The sequence below is a fragment of the Takifugu flavidus genome, chromosome 12, assembly GCF_003711565.1.
Source record: "Takifugu flavidus isolate HTHZ2018 chromosome 12, ASM371156v2, whole genome shotgun sequence".
NCBI lineage: Eukaryota > Metazoa > Chordata > Actinopteri > Tetraodontiformes > Tetraodontidae > Takifugu > Takifugu flavidus.
Window position 1 is genome coordinate 1,331,058 of NC_079531.1, and position 11,345 is coordinate 1,342,402.

Below are 11,345 nucleotides of genomic sequence, written 5' to 3' on the forward strand. Positions count from 1 at the left end.
TTATTCCTCTTTTCTTTATTACTGAAATGTGTTTATGTATGCAAAACAGCACGTCAGGAACATTTTCTCTGTGCAAATACGTTTGATACTTTCACAACAACCACAGATTCCCAGAAAAACCAATATCTTGGAGATCCCTTTGAAATAAATACACGTTTGACATTTGCTAAACCCCATTACTGTGCCACATAAGAGGGTGAAAGTGCATCGTCTGACATCTGGGAGGGGGGCTACAGGCTGATAGAAGCCAGCGTGTGTCCGTATGAAACTCGGGCTGGATTGTTTCTCAGTCGTACAGTGAGGTAGGGATGCCGTGCCTGCGGGGGGGGGGGGGGGGGGGGGCATAAATGCTTACATTAAAAGGCTTTAGCATCCAGATTCCATAAAGAGGAAAGCCAGGGAGGCCGAGCACACCCCTGAGGTCTGGAACGTGCTTCAGCAGACCTGCGAGTCAGTGTGAAGGTGCAGCTCCACCAGTGTCATGAGAACATTGAACAAGGACCGAGGATTGTAGCAACGTGAAGGTCAGGACCCTGTTTAGGAGCTGATGCAGGTCGTGCTGTGCTGGAAACCCTGTTTGTTTTTCTTTGGGGTGGGGTTGATTCCAGATGTGCGGATGAAGTAACAGGAAGAGGGAATCCCTGCCAGCTTAGGTGCTGCCATGTGACAGGAGAGCAGTGCATAAATTTGATGGCGATTACGGTGTAGCGGCGTTCAAAAGCGAGGTGAGGCACACGATTCAGGAGGCCGACCCCCCCACCCCCCCTCCCACCACCACCCCACCCTCTGTTACAAAGAAAAGTTAAGAGGAGCAAAGCTTTGGGGAGCCAGGGATGCACACAATGGGACAGACGCACGCTCCCAGATCAGAAGATTAAAGCCTGGAGGAGGCGCACGTTTGGAACCCGTGGGCTCAGTGAGAGCATCCCCATCCGCTGTGGTTATTTACAGTTCGCATTTGGTATACGGTGACGTGTCAGAGGCACCACGTTCAGACACACACACCCCCCCCATCACATGAAAACCAGCGTCACGGGAGCGAACGCTGTCATCGCTGTACAGCAGTGGCGTTTGACATGTCAGTGAATCACCACGGACTCCTATAATACAGTGACTGGCATAGTGGGATGTGCATATCATGTTAGGGAAACGATTCCTGGAAACAAGCACTGCACATTCAGTCCTCAAAGCCACCAAAAGCCGGACCAGCCTCGCTGGGTTCGCAGTCACCAAGAATTTCAAAAGTGCATAACCGAGACAGGAAATGATTATCAAGGATCAGCTAAAGGGCACCAAGGCCTTTGGGTGTTTGCTCCTGTGACGAAAGGCCATTTACGAGAATTATTCCTACAAAAGAGTAAAGGGAGCAAGGGTAGGCAGTTAGTTTTCAGTATTATGTACACACGCGCACGCACACACGCATACACAGGACAACAGAAGTGTATCAGGCGTTTCTTCTGGAGTTACTGGTGGTGGATGGGCGGCCCGTCTCATGATCCGGTCTGTATTTGAGCCAGCAGATCAGCCACGTGACCACCACAGAGAACATGGCCAGGATGCTGGCTACCGACAAGCAAATGGGTCCCGCGGGCAAGGGAGGAATGCCGTGACTGTGCACAAAGATGAGGCCCATGAACAGCAGCACCAGCATGGACAGGAAGGAGAAGATCACGCAGACGCAGCCGGTCGTCAGCGCCACTCTCTTGCAGCTGTGGCAGCTGTCGTAGCGCACCGAGTCCTGGGAGAGCGTGGTGGCCGTGGACACGGTGGTGGACGGCGTCGCCTGGCTGGCGCTGGACGCCCCCGACGCCTCCTCCCGCCGGAGGGCGACCAGAGCCGGGTGCAGAGGCGGCGGGTACGGCGGCAGAGCGTCCTGAGGCAGCGGATCCGAGTCGATGTAAAGCGGGAAGTCTTCCGTCACCTTGGTGTTGTTGGGGAGGTTTTGTATCCGATAATCCGGCACTGGAGTCCGGTGGCGACAGACCGGGCAGCTGACGCGCCATGGCCGCTCCTCCCGGAGGTGCAGCGTGTTTAGGCACTCCTCGCAAAACGTGTGCAAGCACTCCAAGATCTTCGGAGCCCGGCGGTCAAGATCGAAATAATTATAGCAGATTTTGCATTCGTACTCCTCGTAGGGAAACGCCGCGGTGGGCTCGCCGGGGGGTTCCACTCCGTTTGATGCCAAATCTACCTCTGCCATGTCATCTTTCGCCATTCACATTCTCCGGTGAACACAAAGGGAGCTGGCAGACGGATGCTGATGACGGTGCACGCCTCTCCTCCTCTCCTCTGCCTTCCTCGCCCTCAGTGAAGCGCCATCGTCCCCGCAGCTGTGGCTGATGCGCCTTAATAATCCCCCAAAAGCACCGCGTCGGCGCTCTGAATGGCTGCTGAATATTCAGATAAACTGGCGTTTGGCGTCGCGCAGCGAGGAAATGGAAATGATGTAATGGTGGTGACTCCGCTCCATCCCGAGTCCGAGCACCCCACAAAGCACAGAGCAAGACAGGAAAGAGGGAGGGAGGGAGTGTGTGTTGTGTGTAGGTGTGCGTACGTGCGTGTAGTTTTCGGCGCTGTGGGCGCACACGGGCGCAGCTATGACATCCATCCAACCACGCAGACCGTTCCAGACAACAGGAAGCACCGATTTGGTCAAGCGGTGCGTCAGTCCCCTGTTCCCTGTAACAAAGAGCATCACAGCTGACAGCGTGCCTGCAAAAGTTCCAGTCAAACAGGCCCGCGTCGCCTCGCAGGAGGCTAAAAACAGAGCCGGGATGACCTATTAAATCCAGATTAAGCATCCACATGTCAATCAAGCGCACATGAAAGGAGCAGGGAAATGTAGAGAGTTAGCACTAAAAAAAACCAACAAGATTTATTAAGGATGAACGTACTTAACGACCCTTTCATTAAGTACAGCGCAGGTGAATGTTAATCATGCTAATGTTAATTGCTGCTGACCGTAAAAAGAATTTAGTTCCGTTTGATAAGAAGGTTTTCTCCAGGCACATTTGATCTCGGATTAAAGGTTACGCCTCTCTTTTCCACCGGGGACTAACTGACCGTGTGCCAGGGTGCTCGGAGTGGTCCTGATAACGTCCTCTAGCGCCGTGGCGTTACCATGGTAACGCCGGGGATGACTCATCTCTTGACGACATAGTTTATGCTTCAGTGGAGACGTACAGGAAACCTACAGCCAAAATGAAAAGGACACATTTAAAATATTTCATAAAAAAACAAACACAAAAAAACAAACAGGAAGGATATAATGACGTCAGAGTCTACAGAGGCACGCGGCTCTCAGATTCAGATAGCACCGACCCCACCCGGAATAAAGGTCGGACCAACGCATTCCCATTCCACATTACCGGTTGGACACCCTCGTGGCCACACCCCCACTGCACACCTTTGGCGCGCGGCGGCCGCACCTGTCGCTGCCTGTGCGTCTGTCAGATCGCATCTGTGCTGCGCCGGCGTGCGTGCGTGTGTGTTTAACCTGAAACACTGGAGCTCCTGGACTACCTGCAGAACCCGGAGCTCGTGGCCCGGTTTCAGAAGCGATGTGGCCTCTTCTTGGTAGAGAGCGCGCACTGCAACGGCGGGGCGACGCACGCGCCCACGGGAACCGCGAGCCGTTCCAGCAAAGCACGTGGACCGCCCGGGGGTAAACGGGAGCAGCAGGATAACAATTCAAACTTTCAAAACGAGGCCAATGGATGCGCAGCTATTGTAAGTGTGTTCCGAATCCAGGAAGTACACACGGTGGCATTATCTGTGTGTGTGTGTGTGTGTGTGTTGTGTGTGTGTGTGTGTGTGTGTGTGTGTGTGTGTGTGTGTGTGTGTGATTCATGTCAGCCCAGGCAGCGCTTGTTCTAAACAAGGTCTGAAGTTTATTGGGAGATGTTTAGATAAGCCAAGGGCGACTGGCTTTTCTAGTCCTTCTGGTTGTTGTCAGGCAGTTTTCACAGTGTCTGACTGCCAGATATTTACATTTAATAATAGTTTAGACATGAATTGAGAGGAGGACAGGGGGGTAACGGGGTGAGAGGAGAGCAGGAAGCGTAGAAAAGCACAGGGAAATATGTGCTTGTTACATTATAATTGTCAAGGATGTGATGAACCACCAGAGCACGGATTAGATGGATTTAAAGGCCACCGGGGAGCCAGATTAGCTGTCAGTGTGAGGTTAGGAACAGATCCTGCCAACAGACAGACAGACAGACAGAAGCCCAGTGTTCTGACAGTTAAGAGGACAAGGTGGGACCGGCTTTAATGAGGCTCCTGTCAGGCGCCGCCGCTGCACAATGACGCGCTGTGTGGGATGTTTTACATTTTACGGGTCTGGGACTCCACATTGGATCTGTTGTCTTTAAAACATATTGACACAACTTTGGGCCATTGAGGTGGATTGGACTGACAACCATCTCCTGATATCGTCCACATATTTGTGTCTCCTTCGTGCTCCGGCCCCCGGCCCGCTGCGCCACTCTCGGGACGGTGTTTTCCATCTTCTTTCAGAACACAATGATAACATTGTGGAGAAACAGTTCCGTTTTTGTTCCATCTGACCAGAGGCCGTTTCTGTGAAGTGGAAGATGTTCAGTTCAGCTGTGGCTCCAAGGTTTCAGAGCAACGTCTTCCTCCTTGCTCCGTTATGATGATATGGAGCTTGTGTTAATGGAAACCCCCCCGGGATAAAACAAACAACAGCTCTGAAAACACAACGCTCAGTTTTGAAGTTGGAAACTAGTAAACAGGAATCTTCTCTATATGAGCCAGTTATTGGTTTTTTCCCTTCTGGTACCAAAGCTCAGTCTGCTCCTCAGTGATAAATCTGACCCAGAAATTCTACATTTCTGGTCACCAGGAGGCACCGTAACTAAAATTTCAAAGGCGAAAAAGGTTCCAAAAGCAGGCCTAGAACCAAAATCCCACATCAACACTTGCACGGTGATGGTGATTAGCTCTTCGCTCAGGGTCATTGGGCTGTTCTATTAATAAAGATTTGAGCTCAAACCCCCCATTACCATCTGCTGCTCACTATTTTGTGTTTGTGTTTGCAGGGCTGCGGTCGGCCTCGCTACGAGGTGAGGAACTGGCCGCTGCACTTCCTCTTCCTGTTCTCTGCAGGAATGGGACACGAGATCTTCTACATCACCTGCTTGCCTTGCATCCACTGGAACCTGGACCCATTCCTCTGCCGACGCCTGGTCAACATGTGGACTGTAGGTCACAGCTGGAGAGAGTGAAAGTGTGTGTGTGTGTGTGTGTGGGGGGGGGGGGGGTCAGTGCCAGGACACCAGAAATCCAAGTCTCCAGTCTTATGGGTCCACAATCGCACCTCTCTTCTCCTCCCTTTCTTCACCTTTCAACCTCCTTTCATCCTCTCCCCCCCCCCACCAGTGACCTGTCTATGACACCGCCATGTCCACCCATATGTCCCCAGGCCAGTGGACGACCAGGGCCAACCAGACCGGGGCCCCCGACATAGACAGAGGCCACACATGAGGACCCTTCAGTGGAAGAGGCCGGCCAGTATCTCCCTTTAGATGTTTATCTTTAAATAGTAAAGCACGGGGCCACCAGGGGCCCTGAAAACATGTCAACTATGATCCCAGCCGTGGTCCCTTTGACACTTCTGAAGACGCAGACGGGCACAGACCCCATATTCCCCCCTCTCTTTTCCACTTTGTGTTCTGATCTGCCTGTTTTGGTGCCCTTTGTGTCCTAGCCCTGAGCACTAGATGGGTGCCCTGTGTCTGAACCTCTTTTTTGGCCCCTCAGGGTAAAGAAATATCACTCTTGGCATCCTGGCTGCACCAGGCCTCTGTGTGAACTCCTTTCACGCACACATAAACACCAACACACACACACACACACACACACACACATGCTTGCACGTCCCTGGCCTGCTAAACACGCTCATTGCCCTCCTTCTAGTTAGACATTACCAGCTTTCCTCCGAGCTCCCCTCCCCCCCGCTCTACCAGCGGTGTGTTTTATTGGCCCTGTGAGCGCTCCGAGCTTTCTCTCTCTCTCTGGTTCTGACCATTCGGTCTGTCAGCCCCCGGGGGCTTCTCACCCCACACTTTTAAATTCTAATAGCATCCTGCCATTGTGCTGCTAGAGTTATCCAAGGTTCACTGAGAGAGAGAGAGAGAGAGAGAGAGAGAGAGAGCGAGAGAGAGAGAGAGAATGCAACTGAGTGAAATATTCAAAGTGAGACCTGTGAGCAAACAAATTAGACCCATGAATCTCTCTCACTCTCTCTCACACACACACACCTTTTTGTCCTTCAAAAATTCGTTGCACTAATTTGAGGTGTGACTTTGGTTGGCTTAGGGAACATTTCAGTCATTAACCATATGGGCCGCGCTGCTGTGGCGCAGGTGCAGGTCACACACCCACTGGGCTCGTTAGCATAGACGGAGGGCTCCGAAGACAGGCGGGTCACCTGGGTGGCTAACAGAGATGACCTTGGTACAGCTGAATGAGTGTTCCGGTCTCATCCAGGACAAAAGCACTTAGCTGGAATGCTATGGCGAGTGGGAGCCAGGATGGCAGGTCACTGGGATGCTCAAGTATCATTTAAACTTTGTTTAGATTAATTATCTAGTCTAGAAAGAAAGTGGTAGCTGCTTTGTGTGAAGATTAAAGCTGGGTGAGGATGATTGAAGGATGCAGAGTCGTTTGAAATAACGTTGCTGGCTAATTGCGTATTGTGCTATTATTATTATACTATATTATCTATGATTAAAGACAACAATATTCTGCTAAAGCTATTCCAGAGGGAATAACTGGATTTGAATCCTAGCCACCCAGACCCATTAGAAGTCCTAACCTCTAGGCTGTTCCTGTCCTGCTAATATTAATCTACGTACGGATTTAATAGCCATATATGGGCTAACGTGGGTGTTTATTGGCTCTCTTTCATCATTCCCGAGGTTGTTGTGGTTCCGACTGCAGCCTGTGGTGTTGCTATTGGCCATTCAGAAGAACGCAACTTTATTGACATTTGCCCTGAACACAGTATTTTCTAGGACCGCTGAAAAGAAATCCAATCAGGGATTTAATGTGTGACTGTGGAACAAAACACATCTGATATATGCACACACACGCGGGCCAATCACAGCTGCTGGGCTCCACATGTTGACAGGCCAAAGTCCAACGCCGTATCCGGTCGTACACTCTGACACAACTGTGTGTCTTGACATGTCTTTTAGCTTTGCCCTAATGTGACTGGGCTGATTCTGGGTCAGCTCTTTGGTGGGACTAATGAGAGCCACTGGAATATGACTGTTTGTGTTGGCGGTGTTGCCAGGGGTGGGGCGAGGGTATCATATCATGTGAGCCGGCGCTGGTTGGCACATTCATGGTGGCGTGGGGAGCAGAGCGGGTGGCGTGCGTACAAATGGGTTTATTGTTATATACCCTGCATTCGTCAACAAGACATTAAGCATAGGACAGAAACAAGTTCAACTTCCTGCACAAGTTGCCCCAATAAGAGCAGTTTTTCCTCACTTCCTCCGGTAACAAGAATCTCCTGATTACAGTGGAGATGGTAATAACACCCTCTCCACTCTCTCCCTTAAACACACACATTAGCATCCTGCTCTCCTTCTCCACGCTGCCTGCCAGCCGCCTCGCCAAGACAGCCGTTCATTAAATATACAAGGAGGAGCTTTAAATAAACCTGAAGCCGGAGCAGGCTGCCCCTGCCAGGACCGCAGGGATCTCTTAGAAGAGAAGGGGCAGCACTTTCAGAAGGGGGGTGTACACACAAATACACCCCTCGCACACACACATCTACCGGGCGCTTTTTGCCCTGAGTGTGCCGCCACCCCAGCAGCCATCATCGTTCGCAGTGCTGGCAACCCCAGACCCCCCCCCCCTTCTCACAATAGCTTTTTTTATTATATGACTGCAGTGTCTGCTCTTGCCACTGTAGCTCTCCATCCTTTATTTTACATGAGCAGCAGAGTCATGACTTAATTATGAGAGTGTAAGATTAGATCTTGAGCATCGTCTACTCAGGATTAGACTTCCTCTACTCATTATTTTGTCATCATATTTCTCTGTCTTTAGCTTTGGGGGGGTTTTTTTGTTAATCTTTCACTACAGTCCAGCTTGTGTTCGGTTTTATGTGGCATTGTGAAAATGCTGTAATCTTATGGCTGCCAATAATGCGACTTCCTTTAAGGTTGAGTGGCAACAGAAAAGCATCCGCCTCAAGACCATGTTGACTAGATTTGCACACATTCTTCAGCATGCGTTCATCTGCTCAACCTACCAGCCAGCCAACATCTGCCTGATCTGCCCTCTGCCAGATGGTGATGTACATCGGCCAGTTGATGAAGGACTTGCTGAAGCTGCCCCGTCCGCCGTCGCCCCCTGTGGTCAAGCTGGAGACGCGCGTTGACGTAGAGTACGGACTGCCCTCCACCCACGCCATGGCGGCCACCGCCATCTCCTTCACGGTCCTGCTTAGTGCTCAATCCAGGTTCCAGGTGAGCTGCACACCAGTCCACGTGCACTAATTGAGAAGTTTAAAGCTTTAATTTGACTTGTGTTGTATGTTTTGTCTGTGCTGTGCTGGTAATTACCTCACGTCAACAGTTGCGCCGATGTCCTGAAGGCTGCAAACGGTGCTCTTAACACCTCCGGTATAAATGGGAAGGGTACGTTGGGGCAGTCATTAGGCAGCTCGTTAGCAGGTTAATTATGCTGCCATTTAGTCAGGAGGACGGCTGCCCTTTCAGGTTGGCGAAAATTGGCCGATCCAAGTGAACTGCTGAATGAATGTGGCCTCATTCGGGTCAGGGGGAGCCTGTAGATGGCAGCGGTTCCTCAGGTAGCTGAGTGGGACGGTGGGAGTGGCTCCGCTGTCCATCACGGCGTCCTGACTGAGCTGTTGGACAATGGTCCCGGAGGGGCGGGGTCAGCAGTCATCATCAGTCACCATCCGCCACACCCGTCGAGCCTTTCTGATGGACTCCACCGAGTCAATGACTGTCAGTCCAACTCTCCCCCTCCCTCCTCCTCCTCCCGACGCTTCCTCGCTTTAGTCAATAAACCTGTCAGCGGCTCACTCGTGTGCTGCTTTACTCAACCGACACGTTATAGAGCAAAAGCCAAACACTGTCTCGGCCAGTTTGATGATTTGCCTTCATACGGTCAAGAAAATCATCGAGACGTACAGTAAGATTCAGCCCAACATTCCTCATGGGACCCCAAAAGAAAAGGGCGTGCACAGCTATAGAGGAGTAGCAGGCTGCAGCCTCGGCTCCTCAATAGTTAAAAGGCCTCGGGGCAACTCGCCCAGTTCCCGAAGCAGGTCAGGGGTCGCGACAGTCAATCACAGAGTGACCCCCTCCTGTCCCCGGCATCCTTTGTGACCCATTCAGGAGAAAAAAAAAACCTTCTCTTCATGAACTACCAGTGAATAGGCTTCCAGCTGCAAAAAAAGACAGGAAAAGACACAGGAAAAAAGGGCAGAGGAGGGAAGCAGGGGAGGGGGAGGTGAATGAATGCACAAGCCCTCTCTTCTCACTGTTATTGAAATGGAGGGGGGGGGGCAAAACCTGCCGCTGTAGGTGAAGGAGAGGATGGAGCGTAGAAGCACGTGACAGGTCAGTGTCGTCATCCGGAGGATTAATGAATGAAGGATTGGATCAGAAACAAACAGGGAAGAAACCGTGTTCCAGAGATGTTCCAGGAGGGGGAATTTGGGGCACGTGGTCACATTCCGCCCAGTCAGGTTTGTCTGGACAATCACTGATCCCAGTCTGTGTTTCCGCGTCTCAGTTTCCGTTCCAGGTGGGCCTGATGGTCGCCGTGACGATGTCGTCCTTGGTGAGCCTGAGCCGCCTCTACACAGGGATGCACTCAGTGCTGGTAAAGGATTCCCGACACGTGCACATTGCAGCTTTTTAGCCCCGCGCTGGATTAATAATGCATATTTTCATGTTTCCGTACATTTTTAAGTTATTAAATCCTGGCAGCTCCACTCTGAAACAAAGGTTTGGGGGGGGGTCATTTATAATTATTTTAAAAGTTGGACTTCATATATTAAAAAATCAATCTTTCTAAACTTTTGTTTAGACCAGAACTTTATACGCGCTCTTCCAGAATGTAGAACTTATAGAGATGACAATCACGCGGTGTCCTTTTCTAATCCTAATCTCTTAAACAGCAGTTACGAGTTTCCACGGTAACCTAACCACCTCTGTGATATGGGAAACTCCTGCATTGACCTTGCTAATCTGCTCATCTTGCTCCGTAGCTCTTGGCTAATCTCCAGAACGCCATCTGAAAAAAAGAACGCAGACAGTTGGCAGCACATATCATACGTAGCACACGGACGAGACATTCAATTGTCCAGGATTTGTCAGTTCACACTATTCCAGACTTCCCAGTCACCACAAAAGTAACCTCAAAATCGTGCAGTGCTCACGTTAAAGCATCTTCTGGTCCTGCTTTCAGGACGTGATCTCAGGCGTTCTGCTCTCGGCCGTCCTCATCCTCCTCACTTACCCCTACTGGGAAGCCATCGACCAGTTCCAGCTCAGCAGCCCCCTCTCCCCGGCCGTGGGCCTGATGCTGCCGCTCTTCCTGAGCTACACGTACCCGGACCTGGGCCACTACAGCACCACGCGGGGGGATACCACCACCATTCTCGGAGCAGGCGGCGGGTGCTTCGCTGGGTACTGGGTGAGCGAGCGGCTGGGGCTCACTATTGAGCCTGGGGGGCCCTTGCCCGCCCCTTTGCCCACCCTGACGCTGCACGCGCTGGCGTGGGGCGCCGCTCGTTTCCTGGTGGGGGTGTTGGCGTTAGTGGGAACCCGTCAGGTGGTGAAAACGCTGAGCCTGCGGGTGCTGTACTCCTGGTACAAAGTGCCCAGAAACGACAGCGGCGCCAGGAGGAGGAAGGAGATCGAAGTGCCCTATAAGTTTGTCACGTACACGGCTGTTGGACTTGTCAACTCCATACTGGTCAACAGGGTCTTCGTCCTGCTGGGGCTGTCATGACCTTCACACACGACCCAAAGAGATGGACCATTTCAATGTATATGCGATTGCATTTTAACATTAATTTTAATAGATAAGGACAGGGATTCATTATTAAATGTACATCTAACTGAGCTAGCTGTAAACAATGTTGTTGTGCTCGGCCGTGACGTTGGTAGTTTGATCCCAAGTTGAACCCTGTTGAAATTGTACAGCCAAAAGCATGATCCTGTGATGTGCAGATGCTATAAACACAGGAATGATCCACTGTTCCCCTTATTCTGCTCTCAGCATCTGCTTTACCGTTCATGGACGCTTACAGCATCTTTTGGACGCTC

General features: G+C 51.3%; 2 protein-coding genes across 3 annotated transcripts; one reads left to right on the forward strand and one right to left on the reverse strand.

The window, feature by feature from the left end:
- LOC130534532 (E3 ubiquitin-protein ligase RNF152) lies at positions 1–2,860 on the reverse strand. Its single transcript, XM_057048715.1, has one exon. It carries the CDS (start codon positions 2,213–2,215, stop codon positions 1,445–1,447), a length of 771 nt encoding a protein of 256 aa, XP_056904695.1. The 5' UTR covers positions 2,216–2,860; the 3' UTR covers positions 1–1,444.
- A 482-nt stretch (positions 2,861–3,342) lies between these two features.
- On the forward strand, positions 3,343–11,272 carry sgpp2 (sphingosine-1-phosphate phosphatase 2). Of its 2 annotated transcripts, XM_057048713.1 has the most exons (5): positions 3,343–3,729; positions 5,064–5,225; positions 8,328–8,507; positions 9,805–9,894; positions 10,483–11,272. In XM_057048713.1, exons 2-5 carry the CDS (start codon positions 5,133–5,135, stop codon positions 11,026–11,028), a joined length of 909 nt encoding a protein of 302 aa, XP_056904693.1. In that variant the 5' UTR covers positions 3,343–3,729; positions 5,064–5,132; the 3' UTR covers positions 11,029–11,272. The 2 variants fall into 2 exon arrangements, with proteins under 2 accessions (XP_056904693.1, XP_056904694.1); XM_057048714.1 differs by lacking the exons at positions 3,343–3,729; positions 5,064–5,225 and adding an exon at positions 6,546–6,564.
- Positions 11,273–11,345: the final 73 nt, after the last annotated feature.

What these genes read in the sequence shown, in the direction of transcription:
- LOC130534532 (XM_057048715.1), bottom strand. Translation starts at nt 2,215, where the DNA reads ATGGCGAAAGATGACATGGCAGAGGTAGATTTGGCATCAAACGGAGTG.
- sgpp2 (XM_057048713.1), top strand. Translation starts at nt 5,133, where the DNA reads ATGGGACACGAGATCTTCTACATCACCTGCTTGCCTTGCATCCACTGG. An exon ending in GCCTGGTCAACATGTGGACT is followed by an intron (nt 5,226 to 8,327) that starts GTAGGTCACAGC and finishes GCCCTCTGCCAG; the next exon opens with ATGGTGATGTACATCGGCCA. An exon ending in CAGGGATGCACTCAGTGCTG is followed by an intron (nt 9,895 to 10,482) that starts GTAAAGGATTCC and finishes TCCTGCTTTCAG; the next exon opens with GACGTGATCTCAGGCGTTCT.